The sequence below is a fragment of the Pseudophryne corroboree genome, chromosome 9 (assembly GCF_028390025.1).
Source record: "Pseudophryne corroboree isolate aPseCor3 chromosome 9, aPseCor3.hap2, whole genome shotgun sequence".
In the NCBI taxonomy this organism is placed as follows: Eukaryota; Metazoa; Chordata; class Amphibia; order Anura; family Myobatrachidae; genus Pseudophryne; species Pseudophryne corroboree.
In genome coordinates, this window is record NC_086452.1 from 21,429,532 (window position 1) to 21,453,487 (window position 23,956).

The window sequence follows — 23,956 nt, forward strand, 5'->3', positions numbered from 1 at the left end:
TAATAACAGCGTTCATTAATAACCGCACTCAGCTACTGTAATAACAGCGTTCATTAATAACCGCACTCAGCTACTGTAATAACAGCGTTCATTAATAACCGCACTCAGCTACTGTAATAACAGCGTTCATTAATAACCGCACTCAGCTACTGTAATAACAGCGTTCATTAATAACCGCACTCAGCTACTGTAATAACAGCGTTCATTAATAACCGCACTCAGCTACTGTAATAACAGCGTTCATTAATAACCGCACTCAGCTACTGTAATAACAGCGTTCATTAATAACCGCACTCAGCTACTGTAATAACAGCGTTCATTAATAACCGCACTCAGCTACTGTAATAACAGCGTTCATTAATAACCGCACTCAGCTACTGTAATAACAGCGTTCATTAATAACCGCACTCAGCTACTGTAATAACAGCGTTCATTAATAACCGCACTCAGCTACTGTAATAACAGCGTTCATTAATAACCGCACTCAGCTACTGTAATAACAGCGTTCATTAATAACCGCACTCAGCTACTGTAATAACAGCGTTCATTAATAACCGCACTCAGCTACTGTAATAACAGCGTTCATTAATAACCGCACTCAGCTACTGTAATAACAGCGTTCATTAATAACCGCACTCAGCTACTGTAATAACAGCGTTCATTAATAACCGCACTCAGCTACTGTAATAACAGCGTTCATTAATAACCGCACTCAGCTACTGTAATAACAGCGTTCATTAATAACCGCACTCAGCTACTGTAATAACAGCGTTCATTAATAACCGCACTCAGCTACTGTAATAACAGCGTTCATTAATAACCGCACTCAGCTACTGTAATAACAGCGTTCATTAATAACCGCACTCAGCTACTGTAATAACAGCGTTCATTAATAACCGCACTCAGCTACTGTAATAACAGCGTTCATTAATAACCGCACTCAGCTACTGTAATAACAGCGTTCATTAATAACCGCACTCAGCTACTGTAATAACAGCGTTCATTAATAACCGCACTCAGCTACTGTAATAACAGCGTTCATTAATAACCGCACTCAGCTACTGTAATAACAGCGTTCATTAATAACCGCACTCAGCTACTGTAATAACAGCGTTCATTAATAACCGCACTCAGCTACTGTAATAACAGCGTTCATTAATAACCGCACTCAGCTACTGTAATAACAGCGTTCATTAATAACCGCACTCAGCTACTGTAATAACAGCGTTCATTAATAACCGCACTCAGCTACTGTAATAACAGCGTTCATTAATAACCGCACTCAGCTACTGTAATAACAGCGTTCATTAATAACCGCACTCAGCTACTGTAATAACAGCGTTCATTAATAACCGCACTCAGCTACTGTAATAACAGCGTTCATTAATAACCGCACTCAGCTACTGTAATAACAGCGTTCATTAATAACCGCACTCAGCTACTGTAATAACAGCGTTCATTAATAACCGCACTCAGCTACTGTAATAACAGCGTTCATTAATAACCGCACTCAGCTACTGTAATAACAGCGTTCATTAATAACCGCACTCAGCTACTGTAATAACAGCGTTCATTAATAACCGCACTCAGCTACTGTAATAACAGCGTTCATTAATAACCGCACTCAGCTACTGTAATAACAGCGTTCATTAATAACCGCACTCAGCTACTGTAATAACAGCGTTCATTAATAACCGCACTCAGCTACTGTAATAACAGCGTTCATTAATAACCGCACTCAGCTACTGTAATAACAGCGTTCATTAATAACCGCACTCAGCTACTGTAATAACAGCGTTCATTAATAACCGCACTCAGCTACTGTAATAACAGCGTTCATTAATAACCGCACTCAGCTACTGTAATAACAGCGTTCATTAATAACCGCACTCAGCTACTGTAATAACAGCGTTCATTAATAACCGCACTCAGCTACTGTAATAACAGCGTTCATTAATAACCGCACTCAGCTACTGTAATAACAGCGTTCATTAATAACCGCACTCAGCTACTGTAATAACAGCGTTCATTAATAACCGCACTCAGCTACTGTAATAACAGCGTTCATTAATAACCGCACTCAGCTACTGTAATAACAGCGTTCATTAATAACCGCACTCAGCTACTGTAATAACAGCGTTCATTAATAACCGCACTCAGCTACTGTAATAACAGCGTTCATTAATAACCGCACTCAGCTACTGTAATAACAGCGTTCATTAATAACCGCACTCAGCTACTGTAATAACAGCGTTCATTAATAACCGCACTCAGCTACTGTAATAACAGCGTTCATTAATAACCGCACTCAGCTACTGTAATAACAGCGTTCATTAATAACCGCACTCAGCTACTGTAATAACAGCGTTCATTAATAACCGCACTCAGCTACTGTAATAACAGCGTTCATTAATAACCGCACTCAGCTACTGTAATAACAGCGTTCATTAATAACCGCACTCAGCTACTGTAATAACAGCGTTCATTAATAACCGCACTCAGCTACTGTAATAACAGCGTTCATTAATAACCGCACTCAGCTACTGTAATAACAGCGTTCATTAATAACCGCACTCAGCTACTGTAATAACAGCGTTCATTAATAACCGCACTCAGCTACTGTAATAACAGCGTTCATTAATAACCGCACTCAGCTACTGTAATAACAGCGTTCATTAATAACCGCACTCAGCTACTGTAATAACAGCGTTCATTAATAACCGCACTCAGCTACTGTAATAACAGCGTTCATTAATAACCGCACTCAGCTACTGTAATAACAGCGTTCATTAATAACCGCACTCAGCTACTGTAATAACAGCGTTCATTAATAACCGCACTCAGCTACTGTAATAACAGCGTTCATTAATAACCGCACTCAGCTACTGTAATAACAGCGTTCATTAATAACCGCACTCAGCTACTGTAATAACAGCGTTCATTAATAACCGCACTCAGCTACTGTAATAACAGCGTTCATTAATAACCGCACTCAGCTACTGTAATAACAGCGTTCATTAATAACCGCACTCAGCTACTGTAATAACAGCGTTCATTAATAACCGCACTCAGCTACTGTAATAACAGCGTTCATTAATAACCGCACTCAGCTACTGTAATAACAGCGTTCATTAATAACCGCACTCAGCTACTGTAATAACAGCGTTCATTAATAACCGCACTCAGCTACTGTAATAACAGCGTTCATTAATAACCGCACTCAGCTACTGTAATAACAGCGTTCATTAATAACCGCACTCAGCTACTGTAATAACAGCGTTCATTAATAACCGCACTCAGCTACTGTAATAACAGCGTTCATTAATAACCGCACTCAGCTACTGTAATAACAGCGTTCATTAATAACCGCACTCAGCTACTGTAATAACAGCGTTCATTAATAACCGCACTCAGCTACTGTAATAACAGCGTTCATTAATAACCGCACTCAGCTACTGTAATAACAGCGTTCATTAATAACCGCACTCAGCTACTGTAATAACAGCGTTCATTAATAACCGCACTCAGCTACTGTAATAACAGCGTTCATTAATAACCGCACTCAGCTACTGTAATAACAGCGTTCATTAATAACCGCACTCAGCTACTGTAATAACAGCGTTCATTAATAACCGCACTCAGCTACTGTAATAACAGCGTTCATTAATAACCGCACTCAGCTACTGTAATAACAGCGTTCATTAATAACCGCACTCAGCTACTGTAATAACAGCGTTCATTAATAACCGCACTCAGCTACTGTAATAACAGCGTTCATTAATAACCGCACTCAGCTACTGTAATAACAGCGTTCATTAATAACCGCACTCAGCTACTGTAATAACAGCGTTCATTAATAACCGCACTCAGCTACTGTAATAACAGCGTTCATTAATAACCGCACTCAGCTACTGTAATAACAGCGTTCATTAATAACCGCACTCAGCTACTGTAATAACAGCGTTCATTAATAACCGCACTCAGCTACTGTAATAACAGCGTTCATTAATAACCGCACTCAGCTACTGTAATAACAGCGTTCATTAATAACCGCACTCAGCTACTGTAATAACAGCGTTCATTAATAACCGCACTCAGCTACTGTAATAACAGCGTTCATTAATAACCGCACTCAGCTACTGTAATAACAGCGTTCATTAATAACCGCACTCAGCTACTGTAATAACAGCGTTCATTAATAACCGCACTCAGCTACTGTAATAACAGCGTTCATTAATAACCGCACTCAGCTACTGTAATAACAGCGTTCATTAATAACCGCACTCAGCTACTGTAATAACAGCGTTCATTAATAACCGCACTCAGCTACTGTAATAACAGCGTTCATTAATAACCGCACTCAGCTACTGTAATAACAGCGTTCATTAATAACCGCACTCAGCTACTGTAATAACAGCGTTCATTAATAACCGCACTCAGCTACTGTAATAACAGCGTTCATTAATAACCGCACTCAGCTACTGTAATAACAGCGTTCATTAATAACCGCACTCAGCTACTGTAATAACAGCGTTCATTAATAACCGCACTCAGCTACTGTAATAACAGCGTTCATTAATAACCGCACTCAGCTACTGTAATAACAGCGTTCATTAATAACCGCACTCAGCTACTGTAATAACAGCGTTCATTAATAACCGCACTCAGCTACTGTAATAACAGCGTTCATTAATAACCGCACTCAGCTACTGTAATAACAGCGTTCATTAATAACCGCACTCAGCTACTGTAATAACAGCGTTCATTAATAACCGCACTCAGCTACTGTAATAACAGCGTTCATTAATAACCGCACTCAGCTACTGTAATAACAGCGTTCATTAATAACCGCACTCAGCTACTGTAATAACAGCGTTCATTAATAACCGCACTCAGCTACTGTAATAACAGCGTTCATTAATAACCGCACTCAGCTACTGTAATAACAGCGTTCATTAATAACCGCACTCAGCTACTGTAATAACAGCGTTCATTAATAACCGCACTCAGCTACTGTAATAACAGCGTTCATTAATAACCGCACTCAGCTACTGTAATAACAGCGTTCATTAATAACCGCACTCAGCTACTGTAATAACAGCGTTCATTAATAACCGCACTCAGCTACTGTAATAACAGCGTTCATTAATAACCGCACTCAGCTACTGTAATAACAGCGTTCATTAATAACCGCACTCAGCTACTGTAATAACAGCGTTCATTAATAACCGCACTCAGCTACTGTAATAACAGCGTTCATTAATAACCGCACTCAGCTACTGTAATAACAGCGTTCATTAATAACCGCACTCAGCTACTGTAATAACAGCGTTCATTAATAACCGCACTCAGCTACTGTAATAACAGCGTTCATTAATAACCGCACTCAGCTACTGTAATAACAGCGTTCATTAATAACCGCACTCAGCTACTGTAATAACAGCGTTCATTAATAACCGCACTCAGCTACTGTAATAACAGCGTTCATTAATAACCGCACTCAGCTACTGTAATAACAGCGTTCATTAATAACCGCACTCAGCTACTGTAATAACAGCGTTCATTAATAACCGCACTCAGCTACTGTAATAACAGCGTTCATTAATAACCGCACTCAGCTACTGTAATAACAGCGTTCATTAATAACCGCACTCAGCTACTGTAATAACAGCGTTCATTAATAACCGCACTCAGCTACTGTAATAACAGCGTTCATTAATAACCGCACTCAGCTACTGTAATAACAGCGTTCATTAATAACCGCACTCAGCTACTGTAATAACAGCGTTCATTAATAACCGCACTCAGCTACTGTAATAACAGCGTTCATTAATAACCGCACTCAGCTACTGTAATAACAGCGTTCATTAATAACCGCACTCAGCTACTGTAATAACAGCGTTCATTAATAACCGCACTCAGCTACTGTAATAACAGCGTTCATTAATAACCGCACTCAGCTACTGTAATAACAGCGTTCATTAATAACCGCACTCAGCTACTGTAATAACAGCGTTCATTAATAACCGCACTCAGCTACTGTAATAACAGCGTTCATTAATAACCGCACTCAGCTACTGTAATAACAGCGTTCATTAATAACCGCACTCAGCTACTGTAATAACAGCGTTCATTAATAACCGCACTCAGCTACTGTAATAACAGCGTTCATTAATAACCGCACTCAGCTACTGTAATAACAGCGTTCATTAATAACCGCACTCAGCTACTGTAATAACAGCGTTCATTAATAACCGCACTCAGCTACTGTAATAACAGCGTTCATTAATAACCGCACTCAGCTACTGTAATAACAGCGTTCATTAATAACCGCACTCAGCTACTGTAATAACAGCGTTCATTAATAACCGCACTCAGCTACTGTAATAACAGCGTTCATTAATAACCGCACTCAGCTACTGTAATAACAGCGTTCATTAATAACCGCACTCAGCTACTGTAATAACAGCGTTCATTAATAACCGCACTCAGCTACTGTAATAACAGCGTTCATTAATAACCGCACTCAGCTACTGTAATAACAGCGTTCATTAATAACCGCACTCAGCTACTGTAATAACAGCGTTCATTAATAACCGCACTCAGCTACTGTAATAACAGCGTTCATTAATAACCGCACTCAGCTACTGTAATAACAGCGTTCATTAATAACCGCACTCAGCTACTGCAATAACAGCGTTCATTAATAACCGCACTCAGCTACTGTAATAACAGCGTTCATTAATAACCGCACTCAGCTACTGTAATAACAGCGTTCATTAATAACCGCACTCAGCTACTGTAATAACAGCGTTCATTAATAACCGCACTCAGCTACTGTAATAACAGCGTTCATTAATAACCGCACTCAGCTACTGTAATAACAGCGTTCATTAATAACCGCACTCAGCTACTGTAATAACAGCGTTCATTAATAACCGCACTCAGCTACTGTAATAACAGCGTTCATTAATAACCGCACTCAGCTACTGTAATAACAGCGTTCATTAATAACCGCACTCAGCTACTGTAATAACAGCGTTCATTAATAACCGCACTCAGCTACTGTAATAACAGCGTTCATTAATAACCGCACTCAGCTACTGTAATAACAGCGTTCATTAATAACCGCACTCAGCTACTGTAATAACAGCGTTCATTAATAACCGCACTCAGCTACTGTAATAACAGCGTTCATTAATAACCGCACTCAGCTACTGTAATAACAGCGTTCATTAATAACCGCACTCAGCTACTGTAATAACAGCGTTCATTAATAACCGCACTCAGCTACTGTAATAACAGCGTTCATTAATAACCGCACTCAGCTACTGTAATAACAGCGTTCATTAATAACCGCACTCAGCTACTGTAATAACAGCGTTCATTAATAACCGCACTCAGCTACTGTAATAACAGCGTTCATTAATAACCGCACTCAGCTACTGTAATAACAGCGTTCATTAATAACCGCACTCAGCTACTGTAATAACAGCGTTCATTAATAACCGCACTCAGCTACTGTAATAACAGCGTTCATTAATAACCGCACTCAGCTACTGTAATAACAGCGTTCATTAATAACCGCACTCAGCTACTGTAATAACAGCGTTCATTAATAACCGCACTCAGCTACTGTAATAACAGCGTTCATTAATAACCGCACTCAGCTACTGTAATAACAGCGTTCATTAATAACCGCACTCAGCTACTGTAATAACAGCGTTCATTAATAACCGCACTCAGCTACTGTAATAACAGCGTTCATTAATAACCGCACTCAGCTACTGTAATAACAGCGTTCATTAATAACCGCACTCAGCTACTGTAATAACAGCGTTCATTAATAACCGCACTCAGCTACTGTAATAACAGCGTTCATTAATAACCGCACTCAGCTACTGTAATAACAGCGTTCATTAATAACCGCACTCAGCTACTGTAATAACAGCGTTCATTAATAACCGCACTCAGCTACTGCTAATAACAGCGTTCATTAATAACCGCACTCAGCTACTGTAATAACAGCGTTCATTAATAACCGCACTCAGCTACTGTAATAACAGCGTTCATTAATAACCGCACTCAGCTACTGTAATAACAGCGTTCATTAATAACCGCACTCAGCTACTGTAATAACAGCGTTCATTAATAACCGCACTCAGCTACTGTAATAACAGCGTTCATTAATAACCGCACTCAGCTACTGTAATAACAGCGTTCATTAATAACCGCACTCAGCTACTGTAATAACAGCGTTCATTAATAACCGCACTCAGCTACTGTAATAACAGCGTTCATTAATAACCGCACTCAGCTACTGTAATAACAGCGTTCATTAATAACCGCACTCAGCTACTGTAATAACAGCGTTCATTAATAACCGCACTCAGCTACTGTAATAACAGCGTTCATTAATAACCGCACTCAGCTACTGTAATAACAGCGTTCATTAATAACCGCACTCAGCTACTGTAATAACAGCGTTCATTAATAACCGCACTCAGCTACTGTAATAACAGCGTTCATTAATAACCGCACTCAGCTACTGTAATAACAGCGTTCATTAATAACCGCACTCAGCTACTGTAATAACAGCGTTCATTAATAACCGCACTCAGCTACTGTAATAACAGCGTTCATTAATAACCGCACTCAGCTACTGTAATAACAGCGTTCATTAATAACCGCACTCAGCTACTGTAATAACAGCGTTCATTAATAACCGCACTCAGCTACTGTAATAACAGCGTTCATTAATAACCGCACTCAGCTACTGTAATAACAGCGTTCATTAATAACCGCACTCAGCTACTGTAATAACAGCGTTCATTAATAACCGCACTCAGCTACTGTAATAACAGCGTTCATTAATAACCGCACTCAGCTACTGTAATAACAGCGTTCATTAATAACCGCACTCAGCTACTGTAATAACAGCGTTCATTAATAACCGCACTCAGCTACTGTAATAACAGCGTTCATTAATAACCGCACTCAGCTACTGTAATAACAGCGTTCATTAATAACCGCACTCAGCTACTGTAATAACAGCGTTCATTAATAACCGCACTCAGCTACTGTAATAACAGCGTTCATTAATAACCGCACTCAGCTACTGTAATAACAGCGTTCATTAATAACCGCACTCAGCTACTGTAATAACAGCGTTCATTAATAACCGCACTCAGCTACTGTAATAACAGCGTTCATTAATAACCGCACTCAGCTACTGTAATAACAGCGTTCATTAATAACCGCACTCAGCTACTGTAATAACAGCGTTCATTAATAACCGCACTCAGCTACTGTAATAACAGCGTTCATTAATAACCGCACTCAGCTACTGTAATAACAGCGTTCATTAATAACCGCACTCAGCTACTGTAATAACAGCGTTCATTAATAACCGCACTCAGCTACTGTAATAACAGCGTTCATTAATAACCGCACTCAGCTACTGTAATAACAGCGTTCATTAATAACCGCACTCAGCTACTGTAATAACAGCGTTCATTAATAACCGCACTCAGCTACTGTAATAACAGCGTTCATTAATAACCGCACTCAGCTACTGTAATAACAGCGTTCATTAATAACCGCACTCAGCTACTGTAATAACAGCGTTCATTAATAACCGCACTCAGCTACTGTAATAACAGCGTTCATTAATAACCGCACTCAGCTACTGTAATAACAGCGTTCATTAATAACCGCACTCAGCTACTGTAATAACAGCGTTCATTAATAACCGCACTCAGCTACTGTAATAACAGCGTTCATTAATAACCGCACTCAGCTACTGTAATAACAGCGTTCATTAATAACCGCACTCAGCTACTGTAATAACAGCGTTCATTAATAACCGCACTCAGCTACTGTAATAACAGCGTTCATTAATAACCGCACTCAGCTACTGTAATAACAGCGTTCATTAATAACCGCACTCAGCTACTGTAATAACAGCGTTCATTAATAACCGCACTCAGCTACTGTAATAACAGCGTTCATTAATAACCGCACTCAGCTACTGTAATAACAGCGTTCATTAATAACCGCACTCAGCTACTGTAATAACAGCGTTCATTAATAACCGCACTCAGCTACTGTAATAACAGCGTTCATTAATAACCGCACTCAGCTACTGTAATAACAGCGTTCATTAATAACCGCACTCAGCTACTGTAATAACAGCGTTCATTAATAACCGCACTCAGCTACTGTAATAACAGCGTTCATTAATAACCGCACTCAGCTACTGTAATAACAGCGTTCATTAATAACCGCACTCAGCTACTGTAATAACAGCGTTCATTAATAACCGCACTCAGCTACTGTAATAACAGCGTTCATTAATAACCGCACTCAGCTACTGTAATAACAGCGTTCATTAATAACCGCACTCAGCTACTGTAATAACAGCGTTCATTAATAACCGCACTCAGCTACTGTAATAACAGCGTTCATTAATAACCGCACTCAGCTACTGTAATAACAGCGTTCATTAATAACCGCACTCAGCTACTGTAATAACAGCGTTCATTAATAACCGCACTCAGCTACTGTAATAACAGCGTTCATTAATAACCGCACTCAGCTACTGTAATAACAGCGTTCATTAATAACCGCACTCAGCTACTGTAATAACAGCGTTCATTAATAACCGCACTCAGCTACTGTAATAACAGCGTTCATTAATAACCGCACTCAGCTACTGTAATAACAGCGTTCATTAATAACCGCACTCAGCTACTGTAATAACAGCGTTCATTAATAACCGCACTCAGCTACTGTAATAACAGCGTTCATTAATAACCGCACTCAGCTACTGTAATAACAGCGTTCATTAATAACCGCACTCAGCTACTGTAATAACAGCGTTCATTAATAACCGCACTCAGCTACTGTAATAACAGCGTTCATTAATAACCGCACTCAGCTACTGTAATAACAGCGTTCATTAATAACCGCACTCAGCTACTGTAATAACAGCGTTCATTAATAACCGCACTCAGCTACTGTAATAACAGCGTTCATTAATAACCGCACTCAGCTACTGCAATAACAGCGTTCATTAATAACCGCACTCAGCTACTGTAATAACAGCGTTCATTAATAACCGCACTCAGCTACTGTAATAACAGCGTTCATTAATAACCGCACTCAGCTACTGTAATAACAGCGTTCATTAATAACCGCACTCAGCTACTGCAATAACAGCGTTCATTAATAACCGCACTCAGCTACTGTAATAACAGCGTTCATTAATAACCGCACTCAGCTACTGTAATAACAGCGTTCATTAATAACCGCACTCAGCTACTGTAATAACAGCGTTCATTAATAACCGCACTCAGCTACTGTAATAACAGCGTTCATTAATAACCGCACTCAGCTACTGTAATAACAGCGTTCATTAATAACCGCACTCAGCTACTGTAATAACAGCGTTCATTAATAACCGCACTCAGCTACTGTAATAACAGCGTTCATTAATAACCGCACTCAGCTACTGTAATAACAGCGTTCATTAATAACCGCACTCAGCTACTGTAATAACAGCGTTCATTAATAACCGCACTCAGCTACTGTAATAACAGCGTTCATTAATAACCGCACTCAGCTACTGTAATAACAGCGTTCATTAATAACCGCACTCAGCTACTGTAATAACAGCGTTCATTAATAACCGCACTCAGCTACTGTAATAACAGCGTTCATTAATAACCGCACTCAGCTACTGTAATAACAGCGTTCATTAATAACCGCACTCAGCTACTGTAATAACAGCGTTCATTAATAACCGCACTCAGCTACTGTAATAACAGCGTTCATTAATAACCGCACTCAGCTACTGCAATAACAGCGTTCATTAATAACCGCACTCAGCTACTGTAATAACAGCGTTCATTAATAACCGCACTCAGCTACTGTAATAACAGCGTTCATTAATAACCGCACTCAGCTACTGTAATAACAGCGTTCATTAATAACCGCACTCAGCTACTGTAATAACAGCGTTCATTAATAACCGCACTCAGCTACTGTAATAACAGCGTTCATTAATAACCGCACTCAGCTACTGTAATAACAGCGTTCATTAATAACCGCACTCAGCTACTGTAATAACAGCGTTCATTAATAACCGCACTCAGCTACTGTAATAACAGCGTTCATTAATAACCGCACTCAGCTACTGTAATAACAGCGTTCATTAATAACCGCACTCAGCTACTGTAATAACAGCGTTCATTAATAACCGCACTCAGCTACTGTAATAACAGCGTTCATTAATAACCGCACTCAGCTACTGTAATAACAGCGTTCATTAATAACCGCACTCAGCTACTGTAATAACAGCGTTCATTAATAACCGCACTCAGCTACTGTAATAACAGCGTTCATTAATAACCGCACTCAGCTACTGTAATAACAGCGTTCATTAATAACCGCACTCAGCTACTGTAATAACAGCGTTCATTAATAACCGCACTCAGCTACTGTAATAACAGCGTTCATTAATAACCGCACTCAGCTACTGTAATAACAGCGTTCATTAATAACCGCACTCAGCTACTGTAATAACAGCGTTCATTAATAACCGCACTCAGCTACTGTAATAACAGCGTTCATTAATAACCGCACTCAGCTACTGTAATAACAGCGTTCATTAATAACCGCACTCAGCTACTGTAATAACAGCGTTCATTAATAACCGCACTCAGCTACTGTAATAACAGCGTTCATTAATAACCGCACTCAGCTACTGTAATAACAGCGTTCATTAATAACCGCACTCAGCTACTGTAATAACAGCGTTCATTAATAACCGCACTCAGCTACTGTAATAACAGCGTTCATTAATAACCGCACTCAGCTACTGTAATAACAGCGTTCATTAATAACCGCACTCAGCTACTGTAATAACAGCGTTCATTAATAACCGCACTCAGCTACTGTAATAACAGCGTTCATTAATAACCGCACTCAGCTACTGTAATAACAGCGTTCATTAATAACCGCACTCAGCTACTGTAATAACAGCGTTCATTAATAACCGCACTCAGCTACTGTAATAACAGCGTTCATTAATAACCGCACTCAGCTACTGTAATAACAGCGTTCATTAATAACCGCACTCAGCTACTGTAATAACAGCGTTCATTAATAACCGCACTCAGCTACTGTAATAACAGCGTTCATTAATAACCGCACTCAGCTACTGTAATAACAGCGTTCATTAATAACCGCACTCAGCTACTGTAATAACAGCGTTCATTAATAACCGCACTCAGCTACTGTAATAACAGCGTTCATTAATAACCGCACTCAGCTACTGTAATAACAGCGTTCATTAATAACCGCACTCAGCTACTGTAATAACAGCGTTCATTAATAACCGCACTCAGCTACTGTAATAACAGCGTTCATTAATAACCGCACTCAGCTACTGTAATAACAGCGTTCATTAATAACCGCACTCAGCTACTGTAATAACAGCGTTCATTAATAACCGCACTCAGCTACTGTAATAACAGCGTTCATTAATAACCGCACTCAGCTACTGTAATAACAGCGTTCATTAATAACCGCACTCAGCTACTGTAATAACAGCGTTCATTAATAACCGCACTCAGCTACTGTAATAACAGCGTTCATTAATAACCGCACTCAGCTACTGTAATAACAGCGTTCATTAATAACCGCACTCAGCTACTGTAATAACAGCGTTCATTAATAACCGCACTCAGCTACTGTAATAACAGCGTTCATTAATAACCGCACTCAGCTACTGTAATAACAGCGTTCATTAATAACCGCACTCAGCTACTGTAATAACAGCGTTCATTAATAACCGCACTCAGCTACTGTAATAACAGCGTTCATTAATAACCGCACTCAGCTACTGTAATAACAGCGTTCATTAATAACCGCACTCAGCTACTGTAATAACAGCGTTCATTAATAACCGCACTCAGCTACTGTAATAACAGCGTTCATTAATAACCGCACTCAGCTACTGTAATAACAGCGTTCATTAATAACCGCACTCAGCTACTGTAATAACAGCGTTCATTAATAACCGCACTCAGCTACTGTAATAACAGCGTTCATTAATAACCGCACTCAGCTACTGTAATAACAGCGTTCATTAATAACCGCACTCAGCTACTGTAATAACAGCGTTCATTAATAACCGCACTCAGCTACTGTAATAACAGCGTTCATTAATAACCGCACTCAGCTACTGTAATAACAGCGTTCATTAATAACCGCACTCAGCTACTGTAATAACAGCGTTCATTAATAACCGCACTCAGCTACTGTAATAACAGCGTTCATTAATAACCGCACTCAGCTACTGTAATAACAGCGTTCATTAATAACCGCACTCAGCTACTGTAATAACAGCGTTCATTAATAACCGCACTCAGCTACTGTAATAACAGCGTTCATTAATAACCGCACTCAGCTACTGTAATAACAGCGTTCATTAATAACCGCACTCAGCTACTGTAATAACAGCGTTCATTAATAACCGCACTCAGCTACTGTAATAACAGCGTTCATTAATAACCGCACTCAGCTACTGTAATAACAGCGTTCATTAATAACCGCACTCAGCTACTGTAATAACAGCGTTCATTAATAACCGCACTCAGCTACTGTAATAACAGCGTTCATTAATACCCGCACTCAGCTACTGTAATAACAGCGTTCATTAATAACCGCACTCAGCTACTGTAATAACAGCGTTCATTAATAACCGCACTCAGCTACTGTAATAACAGCGTTCATTAATAACCGCACTCAGCTACTGTAATAACAGCGTTCATTAATAACCGCACTCAGCTACTGTAATAACAGCGTTCATTAATAACCGCACTCAGCTACCGTAATAACAGCGTTCATTAATAACCGCACTCAGCTACTGTAATAACAGCGTTCATTAATAACCGCACTCAGCTACTGTAATAACAGCGTTCATTAATAACCGCACTCAGCTACTGTAATAACAGCGTTCATTAATAACCGCACTCAGCTACTGTAATAACAGCGTTCATTAATAACCGCACTCAGCTACTGTAATAACAGCGTTCATTAATAACCGCACTCAGCTACTGCAATAACAGCGTTCATTAATAACCGCACTCAGCTACTGTAATAACAGCGTTCATTAATAACCGCACTCAGCTACTGTAATAACAGCGTTCATTAATAACCGCACTCAGCTACTGTAATAACAGCGTTCATTAATAACCGCACTCAGCTACTGTAATAACAGCGTTCATTAATAACCGCACTCAGCTACTGTAATAACAGCGTTCATTAATAACCGCACTCAGCTACTGTAATAACAGCGTTCATTAATAACCGCACTCAGCTACTGTAATAACAGCGTTCATTAATAACCGCACTCAGCTACTGTAATAACAGCGTTCATTAATAACCGCACTCAGCTACTGCAATAACAGCGTTCATTAATAACCGCACTCAGCTACTGTAATAACAGCGTTCATTAATAACCGCACTCAGCTACTGTAATAACAGCGTTCATTAATAACCGCACTCAGCTACTGTAATAACAGCGTTCATTAATAACCGCACTCAGCTACTGTAATAACAGCGTTCATTAATAACCGCACTCAGCTACTGTAATAACAGCGTTCATTAATAACCGCACTCAGCTACTGTAATAACAGCGTTCATTAATAACCGCACTCAGCTACTGTAATAACAGCGTTCATTAATAACCGCACTCAGCTACTGTAATAACAGCGTTCATTAATAACCGCACTCAGCTACTGTAATAACAGCGTTCATTAATAACCGCACTCAGCTACTGTAATAACAGCGTTCATTAATAACCGCACTCAGCTACTGTAATAACAGCGTTCATTAATAACCGCACTCAGCTACTGTAATAACAGCGTTCATTAATAACCGCACTCAGCTACTGCAATAACAGCGTTCATTAATAACCGCACTCAGCTACTGCAATAACAGCGTTCATTAATAACCGCACTCAGCTACTGTAATAACAGCGTTCATTAATAACCGCACTCAGCTACTGTAATAACAGCGTTCATTAATAACCGCACTCAGCTACTGTAATAACAGCGTTCATTAATAACCGCACTCATCTACTGTAATAACAGCGTTCATTAATAACCGCACTCAGCTACTGTAATAACAGCGTTCATTAATAACCGCACTCAGCTACTGTAATAACAGCGTTCATTAATAACCGCACTCAGCTACTGCAATAACAGCGTTCATTAATAACCGCACTCAGCTACTGTAATAACAGCGTTCATTAATAACCGCACTCAGCTACTGTAATAACAGCGTTCATTAATAACCGCACTCAGCTACTGTAATAACAGCGTTCATTAATAACCGCACTCAGCTACTGTAATAACAGCGTTCATTAATAACCGCACTCAGCTACTGTAATAACAGCGTTCATTAATAACCGCACTCAGCTACTGTAATAACAGCGTTCATTAATAACCGCACTCAGCTACTGCAATAACAGCGTTCATTAATAACCGCACTCAGCTACTGTAATAACAGCGTTCATTAATAACCGCACTCAGCTACTGTAATAACAGCGTTCATTAATAACCGCACTCCGCTACTGTAATAACAGCGTTCATTAATAACCGCACTCAGCTACTGTAATAACAGCGTTCATTAATAACCGCACTCAGCTACTGTAATAACAGCGTTCATTAATAACCGCACTCAGCTACTGTAATAACAGCGTTCATTAATAACCGCACTCAGCTACTGTAATAACAGCGTTCATTAATAACCGCACTCAGCTACTGTAATAACAGCGTTCATTAATAACCGCACTCAGCTACTGTAATAACAGCGTTCATTAATAACCGCACTCAGCTACCGTAATAACAGCGTTCATTAATAACCGCACTCAGCTACTGTAATAACAGCGTTCATTAATAACCGCACTCAGCTACTGTAATAACAGCGTTCATTAATAACCGCACTCAGCTACTGTAATAACAGCGTTCATTAATAACCGCACTCAGCTACTGTAATAACAGCGTTCATTAATAACCGCACTCAGCTACTGCAATAACAGCGTTCATTAATAACCGCACTCAGCTACTGTAATAACAGCGTTCATTAATAACCGCACTCAGCTACTGTAATAACAGCGTTCATTAATAACCGCACTCATCTACTGTAATAACAGCGTTCATTAATAACCGCACTCAGCTACTGTAATAACAGCGTTCATTAATAACCGCACTCAGCTACTGTAATAACAGCGTTCATTAATAACCGCACTCAGCTACTGTAATAACAGCGTTCATTAATAACCGCACTCAGCTACTGCAATAACAGCGTTCATTAATAACCGCACTCAGCTACTGCAATAACAGCGTTCATTAATAACCGCACTCAGCTACTGCAATAACAGCGTTCATTAATAACCGCACTCAGCTACTGCAATAACAGCGTTCATTAATAACCGCACTCAGCTACTGCAATAACAGCGTTCATTAATAACCGCACTCAGCTACTGTAATAACAGCGTTCATTAATAACCGCACTCAGCTACTGTAATAACAGCGTTCATTAATAACCGCACTCAGCTACTGTAATAACAGCGTTCATTAATAACCGCACTCAGCTACTGCAATAACAGCGTTCATTAATAACCGCACTCAGCTACTGTAATAACAGCGTTCATTAATAACCGCACTCAGCTACTGTAATAACAGCGTTCATTAATAACCGCACTCAGCTACTGCAATAACAGCGTTCATTAATAACCGCACTCAGCTACTGTAATAACAGCGTTCATTAATAACCGCACTCAGCTACTGTAATAACAGCGTTCATTAATAACCGCACTCAGCTACTGTAATAACAGCGTTCATTAATAACCGCACTCAGCTACTGTAATAACAGCGCTCATTAATAACCGCACTCAGCTACTGTAATAACAGCGCTCATTAATAACCGCACTCAGCTACTGCAATAACAGCGTTCATTAATAACCGCACTCAGCTACTGCAATAACAGCGTTCATTAATAACCGCACTCAGCTACTGCAATAACAGCGTTCATTAATAACCGCACTCAGCTACTGTAATAACAGCGTTCATTAATAACCGCACTCAGCTACTGTAATAACAGCGTTCATTAATAACCGCACTCAGCTACTGTAATAACAGCGTTCATTAATACCCGCACTCAGCTACTGTAATAACAGCGTTCATTAATAACCGCACTCAGCTACTGTAATAACAGCGTTCATTAATAACCGCACTCAGCTACTGTAATAACAGCGTTCATTAATAACCGCACTCAGCTACTGTAATAACAGCGTTCATTAATAACCGCACTCAGCTACTGCAATAACAGCGTTCATTAATAACCGCACTCAGCTACTGTAATAACAGCGTTCATTAATAACCGCACTCAGCTACTGTAATAACAGCGTTCATTAATAACCGCACTCAGCTACTGTAATAACAGCGTTCATTAATAACCGCACTCAGCTACTGTAATAACAGCGTTCATTAATAACCGCACTCAGCTACTGTAATAACAGCGTTCATTAATAACCGCACTCAGCTACTGTAATAACAGCGTTTACATGGTGTGTTACTTCTCATACTGTGATGTGTTTTATTAGCTGGTTGCAGTTTGTATGTGCTCTCTCATATTGCCCGCTGGTTATAAATGTGGACTTGAAAATGTGAAGTTGTTTAAAGTGTGTGTTTAAGTTACAAACAGCTGATTTTTACTACACATTGGGGGGTCATTCTGACCCGTTCGCCCGTTGCTTTTTAACGCAGCAGAGCGAACGGGTCCCTACTGCGCATGCCAGACGGCCGCAGGCCGTAGCAGGGATGTGATCGCTTCTGCCTGATTGACAGGCAGAGGCGATCGCTGGGCGGAAGGGGGCAGAACGGCGGCGTTTGGCCGTTTCATGGGTGCGGTCCGGCCAACGCAGGCATGGCCGGACTGAACGGGGGACGGGCCGCAGCAGCTGCGTGACGTTACACGTAGCCGCAGCAGGCCAGGGAGTAGCTCCCGGTCAGCACGCTAAAGCTGCGCTGGTCGGGAGCTACTCTTGAAGTGCACAGGCATTGCCGCTGTGCGATGCCTTTGCACTTCTGCGGGAAGGGGGGGGGGGGGGGGGGCGGCCTGACATGCGGGGCGGACTAGCCCTGTGCTGGGCGTCCCCCCGCATGTCAGGATGATTGTAGCTGTGCAATCCCGCCCCACATGTCAATTTAGCACAGCTACGATCAACTCGGAATGACCCCCCCTTTCTAAAATATATCATATGAAAAAAATAAAAATAATAAAAATAAAGGGCCTGCAATTAGGGTTACCACCCGCAGGGTAGTCGAGAGCCGGGCTGGGCCCAGGTACTTTAGAAGGGGTGTGGCCTAATCACAGGAGGTGTGGCCATGTACCCTTAGAAAAAAATACAGAAAAAAATAGTATTTTAAGCACCTCCATGGCCACACTGCAGCCCAGAACACAGCAGAGTGTGCTGGGCTGAGGAGAAGAGCTGCAGCTGCCAGATAACAAGGACGGGGCCCCTACTGGTCTCTCACTGGGCCCCTCCATCAGTCCTGGGCCCGGGTAATTTGTACCCTCTCCCCCCCCCCCTCTCTCGGCACCACTGACCACCCATCACGGGAAGACTCCGGACAGTCCGGTAATTAGGTAATTTGTCCGGAGTGTCAATAATAAGATGGGCGGTGTCCAGAAATCACTGCGCGGTCACACTCACACACAGCAAGCGCCGCAGACTTTTCTGCTCCCACCCGCAGCCTGCCCCCGCCCTCCGTGTCACACATACTCCAGCGCTTCTGACCACGGCTAAATATAATAGCCTGGAAGTGCCGGATTCGTGCAATCTGGACAGATTTTAGGACACGTGGGCAGACAGGCACATAAACTGCACGTGGTTTGTCTAGCATATTCTAATACTACAATATGTTCCTTCTTTACATTTATTTTTATTTCTTTTACATTTTTGTCAGGTGCAGGTTGTGGATGTAAGTTATTTGTCAGTTACTGATGTGTGGCACTAAGGGGCATATGTAACTAGCTGCGGGACTTACGGCGTGGCTGCAGCTCCTGGATTTAATGCCCTGAGCTATTCAATTAGCAGTCTGTTTTCTCTTGTGCGGAATCAGGCTGAATGTACGCCCGTATAGGCTGCATATCACAAATGCTCTTGCTCCGACACCCCGGCACTCGCAAATACAAGTGATGCAGTGACGTATGCATTTCAGGATAATACATAATAAATAAGTAAATAATATAGTACAATAAAAAGAATCAATTATTTGCAGGCGTGTAACCGGACTGCAATGGAGCCACCCCAAATAGCCAATTACTGGGGGCGGAATTATTGACATCCTGATGATGATGATGACAATCAGTGGGGTCTGCACGGGGGGGGGGGGGGGGGGGGGCGGTTGTAGCTCAATCCAAAACTCAATAGGCCCCACTATTCCCCTATCTGAATAGCCCCCCACTGATGACAGCTATGACACTGCGGGTGCGTCCATATACACCAATCCCCAAACCGCGCCTGATAGCCCAGGTCCCTGTATAAACAAGCTGCGTTCTCACCCGCAGCCAGGCGCAGCGCACCAGGCGTCGCCCTACCTGTCCTTTCCCGTCTCCTTCTTGAAAAGTTCATCAAACTGCAGCATTTTGTGTCGCGTGATGATGTGGATTTTTAACCGAGGTAGTAACTTGTTTATGAGCTGCAGGTGGTTGTAAATGATGCCCTTCCCGTCTCTTCGCATGTAGTGGTTCGGACCCCAGAAGATAAAGACGGTGCCTTGGCTCAAGTTTAGCAGTTCGTTGCGATTGCTCAGCACCCGCTGCATGCTGGAATGCGCCACCACGCGCAGGCTGGTCCTGTTGCCGACATCCTGCCCGTGTCTCTGCGTGGGGGCGTCATTCATCCGTATCACGCACTCCGTCTGGTCAATCTTATCGCCCAGTTTGCTGCCCAGCAGGTGCCCGGAGCTGGTGACCAGCGCACAACTCTTGCAGCGCATTTTCAGGGGCTGTGGAAAGAAATGTTGCAGCAGTGAATACATACAGCGGATCGCAACATCACAGTGTAAACGCTCAGATTTTACGGCTGGGGGGGGTGGGCTAAAAAAAAGAAGAAAAGTTTATAATCTTCCAGGGATCGTTCCTGCCGGCGTTTCAGGGAGAGTTAACACACAGAAAAAGTGCAAAGACTAGAATATATGTGATAGAACTTTCTACCCTTGGACAGATTGTTTCATAGAATTAATGATCTTCAGTTTCACAAAAAAGTTTTTTTTGTTTTGTTTTTTTTTTACAAGAAATTCCCGTTTGCGTTCGTTTTTAAATCAACTCTTTAATAAGGCTTATGTAACGCCGCAGCGTTCTGCCAACCGCTACGTACAGAATATATAGCGGCAGATTTATCAATGAGTGATATTCTTGTTATCGCTCCTTATGAGTGTTAAATGCTCCTCCAGCCAATCAGCTCCTGTCACGTGTTTGAAATATGACAGTTAGGAGCTGATTGGCCGTAGTCCAGTTTAACGTTCGGAACACGTGATAAGAAGAATATCACTCGTCGTTAAATCTGCCCCATTATATAATATCCCATTCCCGCTTACCGTACCCATCACATTCACACAGTGGACATAGCGGGGCGGCCACCACGCCTCAATGCTACCTATCTGGTGGATGAATATGGGGACAGAAAGCGATGTGGTTAATACGGCAGGTACAGAAAGCGCCGGCGGATATTTTATTCCAGAAAAGTTAGCAATCCTGCATTTGTGGGCTGGAGCAATAGTTGTGAACATATAATTCATCAAACTAGCGCCTCAGTGATCATGGCGGAATTACTGATACAACAATGGGTGCCATCACACCGCTGCACAGCCTCTGAGGGCGCGGTCACACTCCTCCCTCCTGCCCACGTGCAGTAAAGCCCCGGTCTGTTCAGCCCACAAAATGGTGACCTCTACTGTATTCTATGTGGTGACGGGTACACCTTAACACATAAAAAAAACGAATATTTATATACACATTTCCTGTTGAGGTGTGCGTGCACTTTCCGCTGTTGGGACAGATCTTGTCCCCACGTGAGTACATGTAAAACTCCTGTCATTTTGTGAAACAAGAAGACTTTATGTACTCCATCCCACCCTAATTCACACCTCAGACGGCTCCTTTAAATATCTGTCGCAAAATAAGGTGCATTACCAATGTCGCACCGCATTTAGCGTCTGCCACAGGTTGCTGCTTTAAGTCACATGATTACCAGTAGAGACAGACGCAGTCTCTAATATATTAGCTCATGGGGTTCCGGAAATACTTGTTAGGGACTTGCAGCATAGTGGGGTCCCGTGACATGGGCTGCAGGCTTAAATGCATTGCTCAATACATGAACTAAAACTCCACTGGTTATTATTGTTATGCAAAAAGCCGCATATTGCAAATTGTATTATTATTATTCAGTAATGTTCTCTCTTCGTGTGTAGCACTACAGGTCTCAGCAGGTAGCACCATCATTACTGGCAGCTAGGGTGTGCAGTCTAGGGCCCCCTTTCCCTAGAGGTTCCGGAAATACGAATGCTCATATTTGAGCTATAAGTCCCCATACAGCAGGAACGCTACAGACAAACGTGTATATAAAAGACAGTATTTGTTGATTGCTCGTCAAGAATTCTCCAGCGTATTCTTAATTCCCCCTGAAAAAATGCCAAAAATAATCCCCTAACTCTCTATAGAGAACTCAATTAAATAGAACATTTCAGCGCTCAGAAAAAAATATCAAATTCGAGTCATTTCTACCGACTCGGAGAATATCCTGCAATTAAAATATTTCCCTTCCTTCTGCCTGAGTCCCTGCAATTAACATCTAACACCGGCTTCTCGCAACATTTTCATTTGCAAAAGGCTCTTGACATACTCAGTAATGATCTCGCACTACACGGAGGGAATCTAATTTTTATTTGTTGTTGATGCTAAATCACAAATGAAAGTCAAAAAGATGCTCTAGGTGTGAAAAGGAAACTCTTTCCGCAGCTTCAGGAGATAGATACGTCCTGCTCTGGTTATATCTAGCCTCACGCAGAATCTATAGAACATAAGGTATGGCGTTACTAGACAGGTGGCGCTTAAGCAACTAGGTTGGGGGGGGGGGGGGGAGGTCTGGCATGGGCCCAGATTTATCAAGCCTTGGCGAGTGATAAATAGCACAGTGATAAAATACCAACCAATCAGCTCCTGTCATTTTTCAAACACCGCCTGCAACATGACAGTTGGGAGCTGATTGGTTGGCACTATATCATTGATAAATCTGGGCCTAGTTTTTTAAAAGATGGGCTTATAAGCAAAAATGGATTCCTACCCGTCCTATCATTGGTGCACCCCTGCACCAGCCCTGTACCAGGCGCACATTACACAGCTGGGAACAGCCGTATTTACCCTTGCATTTATTTATTAACAGTTTCTTATATAGCGCAGCAAATTCCGTTGCGCTTTACAATTGGAAATAACAATGATATAACAAAACTGGGTGATAACAAACAGTCATAGAGGTAGGAGGGTCCTGCTCGCAAGCTTACAGTCTATAGGGAAATAGGCATGTATATACAAGGAAAGGTGCTATCTATTGCATAGTTGTCCACCAGATTGTAAAGGTTCTATGATATGGTCATACAGTAGTGATGAACCGGCTACGAGAGGAAGGGAAAGTGAAGAATGAGAAGACGTGAGGATATGTGCGGACTGGGCAGAGTGGATACAATTTGATCGGAATGAGATTGCATGAGACAGTACAACCCGTCCTCAGTTTGGCTACCTGGGAACGCCTGGTTACAGTCCAGTCACCCCCCACCCCCCTTCAATGCTAAGTGTAGATGGGACAGAAATGCATTCTGAA

At 41.4% G+C, this 23,956-nt stretch overlaps 1 protein-coding gene across 1 annotated transcript in view; it reads right to left on the reverse strand.

The window, feature by feature from the left end:
* Window positions 1-23,956, reverse strand: part of ST6GALNAC5 (ST6 N-acetylgalactosaminide alpha-2,6-sialyltransferase 5) — a 253,028-nt gene that overhangs the window by 77,682 nt on the left and 151,390 nt on the right. The window contains exon 3 of the mRNA XM_063939047.1: window positions 20,677-21,086. Coding sequence (XP_063795117.1) covers window positions 20,677-21,086 — 410 coding nt within the window. The remainder of the gene's footprint in view (window positions 1-20,676; window positions 21,087-23,956) is intronic.